Source organism: Cydia fagiglandana, chromosome 6 (genome assembly GCF_963556715.1).
Source record: "Cydia fagiglandana chromosome 6, ilCydFagi1.1, whole genome shotgun sequence".
Taxonomy (NCBI): domain Eukaryota; kingdom Metazoa; phylum Arthropoda; class Insecta; order Lepidoptera; family Tortricidae; genus Cydia; species Cydia fagiglandana.
Window position 1 is genome coordinate 8322807 of NC_085937.1, and position 16248 is coordinate 8339054.

The window sequence follows — 16248 nt, forward strand, 5'->3', positions numbered from 1 at the left end:
TCGCTGCGAGGTCGCGCCGCTCACCCCGCTATCGCGAGCTCGTTACCTCTATAATTAAATGCACACCCTGTACAGTGTTTAAACGAACTTTAAACTTACCGTTCACAAACAGATTGGGTTTAAACACATATTTAAGGTTCAAGTGTCGGTAACGGAATTTGAAAGCGTTGTCTGAATTTCAAACCTCAAGTACTGAAGTGTACGCTTAAAAAGAAAATTTACCAAGCCTTGACTATTTAAAAGCGGTTTTGAATCTAAATTCGAAACTTAAGATTGGTCAAAATTTGCCAAAAATACGACAAGGATTGGATATGTCAGTGTCAAAAGTGACGTTTCTTCAAACAAAAACGTCACTTCTGACACTGATATCCGATCCATATCGTATCGTTTACCAAATTTTTGACGTACCTATCTTAAAATTCGAAGCCGTAAGGAAACAAGTGCTAAGGGTGACAGGTGAATGGGCGTGAACAGGTGGGCGTAGTGTCACCCCACCCGATGCACCCCGCCACACCGCCACTCCCAACCGCCCCGCATTCTTAATTTCATCTTAACAATACTGGTTTGAAAAACTCTTAATTTATGTCAACACGTCATTGTGTTGAGTTTTGAAACATTCCATGAAATTGTCTACCGTTTGTCCCGTACAAACGCGAATCTTCTGAAGATTTGCAGGTATAAGAGTTTCCTTTACTATGACAAATGGTCAAAAATATGCACAGAAATATAATCGCCTAAAAAGTCACAACACAGGAAATACAATGCGTTTGTACGAGACAGCCCGAGCACGAGATATTACGTGAGTTATTAAGCTGCAAGTTTTCTTAGTTAGTACTGTTTGGGGTGCGTAACATTTACTCAGAAAAACTCACTATAAACACAACAAGTATAAAAAATGTATCGTATCAACCAGGGTACAAAGGGTTGAAATCATTGAAAATAGTATTTTATACAATCGTGATATAATAGAGAGCTTTTCAGTCGAGTACCGTGTTTAGGCAACGAAGCTTGCTGAGTTGTCTAAGTCAGGTACGAGATTGAAAAACTTGATTATATCACTATTGTATACAATACTTTTTCTACGAGTCAACAAAAATAATACTTTAAACTAGTAGAATCATACAAACAAACCAAACCAAAAGTATGCAGCTAAGATGGTACGCGAGCAGCCGCGATACCTTATTCATACTACGGCGCTTTGGTCAACGACACCTCGTAACTCATGACTCTCATGAGGCCCTGGTACTTGCTCCGCGCTAAATTAAATTTTTAGACACTTGTTTTTTCGATTTTGGCCACCGTAGCCTATGAAGCCTAACAAGCAACACTAAGTGGTTTTCGTAGTCTATGGATGTTGCTATATTAAGGGTGTCACATGCGCGTTTCTGACTTATGAACCAATTGTTTCTACTATACAACCTAAAATAAATAATTAATTTGAGCTATGGTTTTGTTTCGTCCTCTTGATCGCGGCGAGCTGTGATTGGTCAATTTCATTATAGTTGACTAAACTGTATCGATATGAATATTATAGTTGAGTTGGGAGCCCATACATTAAAAATACCCAATTGAAGTTTGGTATAAGAAATCTTATTTCAGGAATTATAGTCGACGAGTAGAAAAATGAAATTATAGGAATAAAAATGTTTGTAAATTAAATGGAGTGCCACATGCAGCAGCGCAGGTGGTCCGGGCATCTAACAGCCTCCCGATTGTTTCAACAGTGAAATATTCATGATGCGAGCGCTGAGCCAACAATGCGCACATAACTCGACAGCTTTGTGTGTGTGATTGTCCGGATTATGTTAAGTTGATTATACCTATCTTTTGTTCTAACTGATGTTTCATGTAAGTAATGCATAAAATAATCGATAGTCATCAGAACTTACGGTCATCGCAAGGCATGTTAGATATCTCTTGCATACATGTTACATATATGAATGAAATGATAAGTTTTAGGTACTGGGTCCACGTTTTAAAAATGTGGGAATATCAAAACCCAGCTTCTGCCCACATATTCCGCTAATTCAAATAAAAATAAGTGTTCCGTAAACAAAGTTTTGTACGGAACACTAAAAATACAATTCGGCAAAAATCAAATCCGTTCAAGGTATTAAAGTAAAATGTAAGATATAATATCTGCTAAGAAAGCTAATAAAAAGCATGTGACCAGTTTAAACATTTAAACATCTCCAGCAAGAATGAGCGCGGCACTTAGTTACGATCTAAATAGATGATTGTCTACTTTGGGTGTAAGTATAATCTCGGCAAACACAAAATGATTACGTATTCAAATCCAATGTTTGCTGTAGATAAGTTCAGAACAGTGGCAGACGGTAATCGTTACGTATTAAGGTAAAATGTACCGTACCATATTTATTTCCGTTCAAGTCAAAACCATAGTAAGCAGCTAATGCAAGTACCTACTGTTAACAAACTGAACACCTCGTCTAAACTAACCTAAGATGACTTTATCGTTTGATGCCAAGGGTATTATCGTTACTACCGTAGCGACAGCTTGGTGGCCATGGACTATATTTATTTATATTGTCGTTGACACGTTTATGAGTTATGACTTAAACATGTACGAGCCCCGATGCATATGTTTTCGTCAGGTGACCCCATTTTTTGAGGTTCTCGCGTTTGTTCAAAAATAATGTTTTTGTTTAAAAATTACTAATATTTAATGCTTATACTAATGTAATTTAATTTTATACGGTAATACTCTGCAATAATTAAATCTAAATACAAGAAATACCGTTTGTACTGAAAGAAAAAAAAATGATTTTTTATTTTTTTATTGGCGGGTAGGATTACAACATATGTGAAAAGGGATATTACCAGGGAAAGCAATAGGGCTCTGCCAATGTACTGACAATTTTGTTTCGAGCCCATGCATGCAGCAGTGCTGTAAGAGAGGACAATATGATTTGGACAACGTTTTTGAAAAGTCCTTTTTTTCAGCAATAAAAGTCTCATGCAATTTTATTATACGATCAAAATAAACTACATTAAACATTGCTATTATGGTTCTCATTACTGGGTCATTATATGTTCATGTGTAAAATTTATTAAAATAAACAAAATTGTTGCGCGGAACTAGACGAAATAATTTGCATCGGGGCTCGTACAATTAGGATGACAAAATTTCGTAGTAATTGTCGCTATTAGTTTTTTTGTCTTGCACTCCTAGATGAGTAGGTACAATCACATCAGAAAATACTTTATATAAGGTCAATTTAAATAAGAGCATTTTTTCTCATGTTCTGTATTGGATCGAGTGGTTTTCTTCACTCTATGCCGCATAGTGTGCATTATGCATTACCATTTAGATAAGATGGGATGATAAGCCATCAGTGACTTTTAATTGGTAAGTTTTAGTTAATTACTTACTTACCTACCTACTTACCATAAAAGTTGATGCGCCATAATTGGTCACAAGTATTCCATCAAATGCGAGCTTTTTGTTTCTCTTGCCTTAATTATGGCATTGACTAATTGGTAATTTATTTGCATTTGTTAGGTACTTAAAAACTGATAGGATTAATAATGCATTGGTTTGTTAATATTGACAGATAAGTATAGTTTTTACGCGTGCCAGTAAAACAGTTACATAATTAATTATAAAGATAATACTATCTACATTTCGTGACACTTGAGATGTTTTATGTTAATCAAAGTAAACCATATAAGAATGGATACATAGGCTGGACGTTAAACTTTCATCGGTTAGTGCAGATCGACTAAGTGGTCATTGCCGGCGCGACTCTCTACGCGGAACTGCATCCCGGAGGTCCCGCCCAAGTCGAGCGTCGAACTTACTGAGAAATAAGTGTTCCGTGAACAAAGTTTTGTACGGAACACTAAAAACCAGAGTCCACCTATCTTCTTTCGTTCCGCGTGTACAGTTAGCCGCGCATTGAGTAATCGGAGCCGAGAGCGGCGAGATAATGTTGCGCACGCGTGAAATATATATCCGAGTGTTTTAATTGCGGCCGCGTTCCGCTCCTGGACTGGTATGCGCGTGTCGCTGCTACGAAGAAATTCGGTCGAGGAGTGGTTTGCCTCACGGCGACCTTGCGCTTGCACAGCCTCCGCGCGGCGCTGCGCGGTGCCTTCGTGAAAGTCGCGATCTAGCGCCGCGCGCGCATTGGCGTCTCCGCGTCTTCATGTTTGCCTCGGGCCCTTTGGCCAAAACATGCTTTCTATAAATCCCTTGCATGTTTTTCTGAGCATACATTAATTGAAATTAACACGTAAATATTACACTGTTAAATATTGATAGTTTGCTTGTCAGGTTTTCCGAGAAAATTAAGGCTTGAACGGTTATTAAAGCAAATTTATTTAGAAAAAAATATGATTATAATCGACGACTAATTAATAAACTTCGTAAGAAGACGGGATCGTTCATTAGTGTTTCTTTGAGAGTTAATTTTGACATGGAGAAATAAATATTGGCGAGCTAATTCAATACGAGTGCATGTGTGACAAAAAACAAGGTTTTAACTACTAAGAGATCAGCGTTAATTAAAGGTTGATATCATGAATTACACATGTACCTAATTAAGAGTTAAGTCAGCGCAAGTCCTGGTTGAACGTGGCCATTTAATTCCTAAAGATACGATACGACACCAATTATAACGATCATATACCATTACTACTTAGCAAACAATCGAATTCTTTGGATATTGCTTGGCACTAAATTATATTAAAAAAAATAAATAATTGCATTTTGTTGGCCAAAATAGGGCGGAGCAACTACTCAGGGTGTAACTGAAGTCGCAGACAGAAATAATCTGGCTTATCAAGTTATAGAAATTGAATATTAGTATCAATAATATATAAAGTAGATATATTATTCTACAATGATAATAATAGTTTTCGCGAACCTAATCGAACAGTGTGAATCGTAAATCGTGGACGCGTAGATTTTTGCCCAGCAGTGGAAAATAGAAATCGGCTAGTAATAATAAAATAAAAATGAAGTCGTAAAATTATCGGTCACTCAACAAAAAAACAAACGAAGCAAAATCATTTTATATCGCTACTATTTAATCCTGTTACATTGTAAATATCAACTTTGACTCGAAAATTTAAATAATGGTGCTCACCTCACACATACATCAAATAAATAACAATGTTTACATTTTTATGAGTAATTCTTGAAATGCATGCACTTAGTATAAATAAAAAAATACAAATCGCAAGACTAGTTGAAACTTAGGAACATCCTTTATTTAGCACATTAATCCGAGAATTCCAATTATCGAATATATGTAATTAGGTGTTCGTAAATTCATAATTAATAATGCGAAAATGCGAACTCAGCACACAATTAATATCTTGCATGGGCTCGATATGCGCATAAGAATGTTTCATTAAGAATTCTATAAAAGTTCCATGACGGCTTATTGTATTAATTATTTTAAGTTAATAATTGCATAATAATTAAGGATGTATACAGTGAGTAAATCTAATACGGGCGAATCTCTTAACGGTGGTTAGTATAGGACAAAGTAAAGGTAATTAGATAACATTTACTTAAAGTTGCAACAATAATTTTGTCCATACAAAATAATTCAGCCCGCAATGTAATGCAAACACACTCACGTTAAACGCTCGTTGACAGTTACTTTCAAAAACTCCTATTGCGTATGTAATGTCATTAACTGTCATGAGTGGGTAAATAATAAATAAGTATGATGTTTTTTATGGGACGAAATTACTACCTAGTTTAAAATCAATTTACATGAAATAATCTTATTAAAGCAATCATTTATTTTAATAACGACCCATTGAAATTACAACTGAAATGTACTGAAGTTGCTGAAATACTTACCTAAAGAAAACCAACTAAAAAAGAAAACTAAAAAACAGAATTTACAACAATACAAATTCTGAGAAACCTGAGTTTAGTTTTGCCCCCCCCACCCTTCCAGTTACGGGCAATCCTTCGCGAGCTCGCTGTATCGCGTTTACAATTACTCGAGCGTTTCTTGGTACAACCCGATGAGGGAATCGCTCTCTGTACACAGCTAGCGCTCGATGACCATTTTGTAGTGTTTCACCGTAAATTAAAATCATGTCCATTAATTCAGGAGCAGTAAAAGTTGTTAAACGAGGCATTTTTGTAACAGACGATTACTTTTGAATCGAACGACTGACATTGTCAAACCAGAGTTGAAATAAAATAAGAAACTTGCAATTCCACCAAAGAGTTTGCCACGTTTTCACACAATATACCAACCAAGTTGTGTGGTGTTTAGACGGTTTAGTTAATTCTCGAAATAATTTTGGTAATAACTGTACAACTATTAGGCTTATTTTAGGTATGCTTATTTTCCGCCATCCTGGTATAAAAAAACAGGCAAATTAAATACGAAATGAATACACAATAATCACTTATGAGATACTGATATTAGATGAATTTTCAAAAAGGGTATGCTATCAAAGGTGCTTGTCTATTGCTCAGATTAGAAATAACCACGTCAAGTGCTGTCATCGTGACTGATTAAAATGAAGTCAGTTTCTTGTTGAAAAACATGATAAATAAATAAGATTTAAAATCTTTTAACACGCCTAGTAGTACTTTTATCTACCAAAATAACTACAAAACATTAAAAGCAGTGTAATGCTAACATGTATTGTGAATGTTCCTCCAGATAGGTAAGTTTGTAAATGCTATTGTTGTATTGCTAATGAACATTTGACATTTCGGTACCGCAACCATGTTTACAGTACATTGCTGCTGAAAAATTTAAAAAAAATTAATTATGGGGTCGTAATGAACTGCAACTCAAAAAAACCTTTTACTTCATGATTACACTAATGAATACTATGTCCGATTTAATTTATCGCCCGTATTAGATTTACTCACTGTATATATTTTTTAAGTAAATAGTTTAAATTTGTATTCTAGAAGTAAATATTGACGTAAATGTAATATTATTTAAAACTATACTGAATTTGTCAATATTACAAGCGGAAATGGAATGCATATCTTTGTGGTTATTTACCCTTTATATTAAAACACTTGTCACGTCACGGCTTAAATATTAGAAATCAGTTTAAAAAAGGCTTTAAAAGCAAAATAAAGTACATTTTTCCCTTCCTTTAAGTCACTGTAATTCAGATTTTGTGTAATAATATTCGTGGAAATTTTGTTATAAATATAGGTATGTAATTAGCATTCCGGCATAACAGCACCATTGGCATGATGTAAAGTATCGTATGGAATTCTTTTTAAACATTTGATCAATATCTTACTCAACGAGTTTGGTGAATAAACCGGAGTACATAATGGGACTGCTTAGGCCAGGCTTCCTGGATTGCCGGGCCCACACAAAGCTTTCCCGGAACATATTTAATCAGCGATGACTCAAACTATTTAACAAGTCATTTTAGTGCTACCACTAGTACAATGTGCAGGGATATAGAGAGTATTAATTCCATTTACCACAAGGTACGTAAATGCAATAAAATTCTTATAAATGCCTACCAATTTTTCAGAAGGTTTTCTATCATTGAGGTTCATTATCAAATAATTTGTGGCCAAATGGGCAATACTGACCGATGCTTGGATCTTTAACTGTTTTATTTTTTCATGTTTTTAACGATTTAATAATAGCGTTTTTAATGTGTTCGCTATTCAAATAAAATGATTGCTTGATAATGTCCTACCACAGCGAAATATTTTTTAATTAGAAAAGTTACTAAAGGTGCTTAATAAACAAATTAAGCATAAAATTATATAAACTTATACGATTATATTATACACTTAAATAAAAATGTGATAATCCTTTACGCCATATTCAAGAAAACAAGTTGTTACATTTATATAAACGGTGTTGTCAAAACTATTTAGGTATTTGTATTATCTGTAGGTATGCGAATATTTACTTAAAGCAGTTATGTTTTGCGTCTCTTATAAGTGATCTCGTTTATGCAAATATTTCGCGATAGATTTGTTGTTTAGTAACCCACGCGCTAGGGACAGGTACCTACTTCGCCAATTGATTTATGGCCGACCGATTGAAAATCAGGATTTAATTACTTTAACTAAAACACAACAACCTAATTAATTACCGAAGTATTACACACCTGCGCTGCCAACACCCTTCCAATGGCACTTACGGTTATTTTTAAAAGGCGAGGTATGCCCCACCCGGTTTATAATATTTTATCGGATTAAAAATTTACGTCATAGAAAATCGAATCGAAAACTTTCACACGCACTGTATCCTCCTCCTTCCTTATATCTACTGTGATGTATTATCACAAAAATAAAAAAAATATAATGATTTGAATAATAATTGGATAGTGAATATAAATATTTCATGTATATGCGCATCGTTCAAAAAGTTATTCATTACATTTTCCGAATTTATGTAGGTATTTACCTATACTTACACTTATTAACATTTTATCATGCACATTGTTGATCTTGGTCATTAATTATCATTACCATTCTTAGCAAGTAAGTACTTTAACTACTTATAACTTGAAGTAAAAATGTGACGTTCCACGGCAAAAGGTACCTTATGGCGGCTGGCGCTTACGTCGCATAGCGCCGCAATAATATTGAAGCGGCGTTAATAATAGCGTAAGCGCCAAGCGCCCTAAGGTACCTTTACCCATGGGACGTCACAAATAAGTATAATGTCATAATAACGTTTTATCGTTTTCTGCGTACCTACCTAATAGGTATCAATTTAATGTTTCCATTTGTCGGGTAACTTTACGTGGATAAATGGTTTTTCTTATACCCACTTAACTGTTTTATAACTTCATTCCTTGTTTTTACTCTGATAATGATCTGATGTAATTAAAAGTGTTTATCTTAAACACAAAGCCAAGTTCTAGTGAAATAGGTTGATGAGAAAATTATTGATATAATTATCAGGGGTTCAAGAATTAATTATTTAACCCTTAACAGAAGTTAATTTTTCGATTCAGGTTACGATATAACAGGCCACCCATGGTTAATTAGGTATTGTAAAAAAACGAGTAGTTTTCTCTGTAATGATATTGATTAGGTACCTAGCGATTAGTAATGGCACATAACTTCCTGCAGGCGCCAGTAGCTAATGTTTTATTCTCGCAGTAATGGGTAATCAATGTGTACGAGTAAACAGGCCTTAAGTACTCGTACATAGACTTTTTAAATCTTGAGTTAGATACAGTTTTAAGGTACCTACTCGTATGTCGAAAAAAAAATGGTTGTCTGTAAAGTCGGCTTACGGACGATAATTTTGCGTGATAACGTCATAAGAAAACGTGGCCGTAATGATACCATGGAGATCTGTCCACAACGTGACACTTTTTCGTGCATGCTACCGGTGTTGATCGATTTATATGACGTTAGCACGTCTTAAACTTGGCAGAAACATCTTATGTTTCTTCCAGCAGATTGTTGATACGAAGATACTATAATTATGCAGTATTATGCTCAACAATTCAATTGGAACACTATTAAAATGATTATATTCTAAATTATTTTGCACGTACCCCATCGATGATTGATGTTGGTTTGTTTTGTGCATGTAGGCGCTCGTTTAATGTGAATGTATGTGCTCCGTTTATGACAGGCGTTTACAAGTAACAAAAAAGTATTAAATTAAAGAGAGGCAATTATTATTTTTTGTATTAAGTTCAAAATGCATTACCAAAGAGGATGTAAAACCGGAACTAGCGTAATTGACAATACGCCGAGACTTTTACAGGCGGCCGTGTGCGATCGTGTAAACTCACTTAATATGTATCACTTTTTGCTCTACTCTATTATTAATGAATAAAATGGTATATGTCCGAGGTCGTCGATCTCGAGGAATGTTATAAAAAATTGCGCTAAGGACGTTAGTTCGCTATCAAGCGCAGAAACGGCACTGCAAGGGGTCATTAAATCTACGATTAACATTGAATAATTAATTCTCAATTGGGTATAAACATAGTTTGCAGTTACTAAGGACATTTCGTGTTTGATTGTTGATCAAATATCTCGCACTGTCTCGTTTACTTAGATATGTCAACGATTGAATTTAGTGTTTGTACACTTTGTAAATTGAACCTGTCTACCTAATTGTATTCTTAGATATCTTAGACAAGTTAAACATGAGGCATTCAAAACATGATTCTTCTTCTTCAGCGAGTGTTCGCCCACCGTTGGGCATACGCCTCTCCAATCTCTCTCCATTTTGAGCGGTTGTTGGTCACCCTAATCCAGACTGGTCCCGCAGTCTCCTTTATGTCATCGGACCAACGGGCGGGTGGTCTGCCTACAATTCTTCTGCCTAGCCGGGGTCTCCACTTCAAAACGTACTTGCTCCACCGTTCGTCGTGAAGTCGGCACATATGCCCTGCCCAGGCCCATTTTAGCCGGGCGACCCTGTGACCTATGTCGACGACTTTTGTGCGCTTTCGGATGAGCTCGTTTCGGACACAAAACATGATTACATGATTTCTAGGTGAAGCAAAGTTATTATTTTATTTATATACTTATTATCTATATGTGACGTTTCCCGTGAAAAAGGTACCTTATGGTGGCTGACGCTTAAGGTGTTATTCATGATGTTCCAATACGAATACGCTGCTACGCGTTGTAAGCGCCAACCGCCATAAGGTACCTTTATCTGTGGGACGTAACATAGGTTTGACTAGGTACATCAATTAGGATTGCAATGAGTCTTCGTCGGTTTCACGTTGAGTGTGAGCATGTTTAGAACATGAACCTTTATGACTATCGTTGTGGTCATAGACTCATAGTAGTGGTTAAAATGTACATATAAGCTTGGCTTGCTAAACGTAGTTCTAAAAGGGAAGACAGTACCCTCGTCCTATGCTATCGATCACCAACGATGTACCACATATCTGGGTCGGTACTGCAAAAAATCCCAATAAATAAATTACTTATCGCTCATTTGAGATAATTTGGAGTTCATTGACTGCCTCGCGCTACATTCGACGCGCCAATGTTCAATAGTTTTTGTTGGAATATAATTATCACGATTTTAATTTGAAATCTTATCCCTATATGAGCATTTGTTTTTATAGATTCAGGTGCCTAATTAAGGAGTAGTTAACATATATAAATCTGCACGCATTGTGTCCCATGAGCAAATCACCACTTCTCGGCGCTCTTCAATACCTATTGCGCTCTTCGCATCAGCATCGCAATTTTATGTCTTTGCAAATAGTTGGATGGATCTATGTAAAGAGTGTATGAAGTTCTTTGAGATGATGGATAAACGTGATACTTCTGTTCTGTCTTGTATTTTTTTTATAATTAAGTATATTTAAGTCCTAACCTATCATAACGACTAACGATTTGGTCGATTTCTTATTGATCAATTAAGTTTCAGTTTTGACAACAAGATGTCATCTCAAAACATTGACGCTTAAAGTTGACATTTTATTGCAAAATGAATGTGGGTTGACACATTTTTCCTAAACACCATCCAATGGTTGATAAGTTCGCATCAGGCGCGCTATTGGTCCCAACTATAGTTCGTTTTTTTTAGCATTAGAAAGAACTTCGCAGAAGTAAGCTTGTGGTTCCAAATCCGGCACTTTTAACGGTAGTAAATTGAAGTAAATTATATGTATTGACCGTGCTACATTAGATAATTCAATAATTATTAAGAATTAAAGAGGCTGATAGAAACTGTACGCTTACTTCTGTGGAGTTCTTTCTAATGCTAAAAAAAACGAACTATAGTTGCGTTAGGCTGCACGATTGGCTGGATTTCGTGAATGACACCACTGAACTAGTACCATTTAGTGCCCGTAAGGCCAGTCCTTAGATATACACGTCAGTGATTGTCCATTGTTTCAGGTGGTGCGCACTCGTGGCGTAGCGCGAGTGTGTGATGCGAGGGGGGCGGCGCAGCGGGCGCCGGCGCCGGTAGCTCCGATCATGCTCGGCCCGCGCGCTGCCGCTCTCTGTCTGCTCGTGCTAGCCGTCATCGCCGACACCGTGCAGGCGTCCACCGCGGTCATCAGTAAGTAGCATCTTTAACAGCCCATCAACGTGCACACTAGTGCCACAGCAGGCGTGTCTCACTCCGCGATTTCGTCGCTTTGCTAATATTGCATCCGTTCGGCCCCAATTTTGGGGTTTGCCATAAGCCGCGCGTGGCGCTATCGCCACCTAGCGGCCATATCTGTGCTGATCGTAACAGACGCGTTTTGTTAGAGAGTGAGTCTTCTGTACTTAGTACTATTATTTATTCTGTGGCCACAGCTAAATAATCGTGATTATTTAAATTTAACGAAATATATTGAAAAAAGGGGGTTGTTACGTACTGAATTGTGTATTTACTCTTAAGCACCTTTTGAATACATCAAACTAGTTTTTATGTTGCTGGTTTCGTCGATCTATGAACTCAAAACAAAAAACGGCCGTTTTAACTTTGGACGCATAAATTGACGAATCCAGCAACATAATAAATAACATTAAATAGGTATGCAGTTTCCCAGGTAATATTTAAGGCTTTATTGGATTTAAGAGTAAAATAATTATGTGGCGTTATAGCGAATGTTGGTCCCTAAAATCGAAATCAGATATAACGAGAATGGTTGATTGTAAATATATGGTGCGTTTTAAATCGTATGTGCGTATACAACATATGAAGTCCAGTGCTTAAGAAGGCTCTTGATTAACAATGTTGTTAAGGTGCATACTTTCATTGGTTGGGTTTCACAAGGCACCTCACAATAAACGGGTTGCTCTCGACGGTTACCGGTTGCACAATGCACAAGGTGCTCGACGACAATTCTTCGGTTGCGAAACCGCGCGGTCCCACATAGATCACAGCCTCAGTGGCGCCCGCGCGGTGAATGGTTCCATTAGATACTACACACGTTTACTTCAAAATCACGATTTAAGATCAGGCTTCAAGGATTAACGGCTCGATTCGGGAAACGAATAGAGATTAACTATATACGATATAGTAAAGATATGTGACGTTCCACGGCAAAAGGTACCTTATGACGGCTGGCGCCGCGATTTGGGAAATGAATTAGGGATTCACTAGATATGAAATAGTAAAGATATGTGACGTTCCACGGCAAAAGGTACCTTATGGCGGCTGGCGCTTACGTCGCATAGCGTCGCAATAATATTGAAGCGGCGTTAATAGTAGCGTCCAAGCGCCCTAAGGTACCTTTACCCGTGGGACGTCACACATCTTTATGATATCGTATCTTGTTCACTAATCTCTAATTCATTTCCCGAATCACGCCGTTAGGAGCGATTCGTGAGCGAGGCCGTTGTCTTAAGGTGACAGTCCATTTCCAACGACAGCTGCAATACTGTTCATTTTACTATGGAAATTGACAATGACAGCGACGCGTTCATTACCGGTAGTGCAGCTGCGGTTAGAAATGGAATGTTACCATTACTCGTGTCTTGTTCGTCTAATTATCCGTTGGTGCTAAAATTTGTCCGATCTACTAATACTAACTAAAACGCGCTAGGTGTTCATGTGTTAGTACAGTCAGCATGAAGGTAAGTAGTGAATACTGAATAGTGCAACACACCAACAGTACGATGGTGGTACTGGTGCTCGACGCGGTCCCAGTACATGTCATCTTGAAACCCAGTAAAAGTCATTGTCAACAGCAGGGTGTCATCTATTGGGCATTAGCATGTCGAGCACTAGTCACCTTATCAGCTTTACAAAATTTGCAAATACAGAAAAAAATGTCTCCGGTTTCCGGTAAAGTATGTGTCATATATTACTTATTGTTTTAAATAAAGAGACTATTTGTGTAAAGCTAGTAGCTAGATAATGAGTGTGACTTTTGACGTGTAGTGTCAAAGTGTCCTCCGCTACTATTCATGCTGACTGTACCTTTGTTTATTTTCACTTTGAACGGAAATTGTGGAATTATGCACTTATACAGTGTATTTACTCTGTCCCTAAGGCAAGTGTATTTACAGGAGCAGCTTTCTAAAACTTATCCTCATCTAGCCGTCATTACTAAAATGACCAATAATCGTGCAGCTTATAACTATTTTATGGATATTTTGCGCGAGCCTTTAAAATTAAAACACCGCAATCATACTGCGTGTAAAGTGTTTAAAGCACCGTATATTTTCAAGATTTACATAATTTCTAGTAACTAGCGTGTGTAATGTAATTCTAACCGCTACAGGGATATTACTTAAGTAAATCGAGTCCTTTAAAATTTAATGTACTTTGATGATGAAAATACGCATATTTATACATCTACGTTTTTATCTGTTCTTTCGAAGATTAAAGATTCTCGCCGTGATTGGTTTTAAAATTGACCTAGCCAAAATGCTTTGCTTAGCTTTCTCGTATCAAAAAGTCAATATTTTGTATATGCGAGGGAAATGAAAAAAGATTCCAACTGTGAAGAATACGTAGGTAGGTACCTACTTTGCTATATCAACTTGTATAAAAACCGACACGTTTGAAGTTTATCGACTCCTTTGTTATAAAAAATTACGACCATATAGATACCTATTACAATAAACTGGTCGTCAAACTATAAATGACCTTCGCGTTATCAAATTAGACATAGTAACTTCAAATCACGTATCGTTGCCTACAATGCTATATTAACGACCAAGTTCAATGTCAATTCTATATTGACATTGATGTGCGATTAAAATTCGTTTATCTATGAATGTCAGGCCTTATCTATAGCACTCTTTCAACACAAACGGCAAAGGCTGGCCGTGCCGCGAATTTAATCGACATGGGGCCATATTAAGAAATGAAAATTTATACCAATATAATACCAATTCGATATGAATGTCTTTACGTCGCGCTTGCACATATTATACACGTGGCTACGAAGCTAGCGAACGCACACAACAAATAAGTATCCAATGACAACGAAAATAAGGCCTCTGGATGTATGTGACTCTGCCAACTTTTAAAGGAATACTAAATTAGAAACCACTTCAATATGCCTGTCGCCCGTGCCGCATAATTTCTACATATACATTTGTCAAAACGTCCAGATACAAAACAAACATATTGCCACAACTAATAGCCCGTATAATCTCCAACAATACGAATTACTTGATTCGTTAATTTACTGATTTATTCTTTAAATTCGTTTGCCTTGAAAACCACTGGTTGCTATGGGATTAAAAGCGTATTATGGAATACAAACCTGACCACGCACCGAGGAGATACTGGCCATAATGTATGCGAAATATTACGGTTCGTATAGCCAACAATACTTAATGTCAATCTGTTATAAGTATTCCGCTTCTTATTTAAATATAGTGCCTGTGCATAGAATAGAATATCGGTAACATTTACATAATATGTTATGATAAAATATAAGAAATTAAAACAATATTTGACAAATAAAAAAAAATACTGATCGTATGTATACAACCTACAGTATAGTCTGTATAGATAATAGGCAATATTCGTATTTATTAAGAAAAAATAAAAAGGATCCCTATAGCTCGTTTTTTTAGCATTAGAAAGAACTTGAAAGAAGGTAAGCGATCTTGACATGTCTTTTAATTGAAAAACGCTTTTTAAATACCTAACTATTACTTATTAAAGCAAAAAAATATAAATGATCGTATTAGATTCATAATTGTTACATATATGCCGTAAATTATTTTTAAAATGTGGTTTTCTATTAAAAGACACATCAAGATTGTTTACCTTATTTCTAATGCTAAAAAAACGAAGTATAAACAAAAACAATAGTGAACAACATGCAGTATTGTATGTAGCTAAATAAGCGGTTTTTCTCGCTTGTATATTCATGAGAATTATATTAAATATGTAGGCACTTTCCGTACCTAAGCGAGCACACATTAATTACCAAAATATTGACGCAGGACAGCCTCGGCCGGTGCTGGAGCCGGCTACGTAATAAGAATGCGGATGCGCATCGTCGCGACGTAACGTCGATGTCATCTCTGCCATACACTGCCAGAGCCAGTGTTTATACTGTGCCACGTGATAGTGTGCTGTGATCAGTAGTCGTTGCTATCGAATGTGGATTTTTTGCTGACAAAGAAAATCTACTTAAAATGAAACACATAGAAAAAAAAGGGAACTTAGCCCAGTATCAGTAGTCAAACCTATATAGAGAACAAATACAACTACTTACTTAAGTAAGTATGCGGAAAATTCGAGACAATAATATAAAAATAACTATCGTAGGTACCTTTTAATACCATATTTTGAAGTCGAATTAATCTTACATAAATACTACTAAACTTTCATGTAGCTTTTTTATAAGTAA

General features: G+C 36.3%; 1 protein-coding gene across 1 annotated transcript in view; it reads left to right on the top strand.

Annotated features, from left to right (window-relative positions):
- Positions 1–16248, top strand: part of LOC134665078 (BMP-binding endothelial regulator protein) — a 74756-nt gene that overhangs the window by 17162 nt on the left and 41346 nt on the right. Inside the window, exon 2 of the mRNA XM_063521884.1 lies at positions 11831–11996. Within this exon, the coding sequence (XP_063377954.1) occupies positions 11912–11996 (85 nt within the window). The 5' untranslated portion in view covers positions 11831–11911. The remainder of the gene's footprint in view (positions 1–11830; positions 11997–16248) is intronic.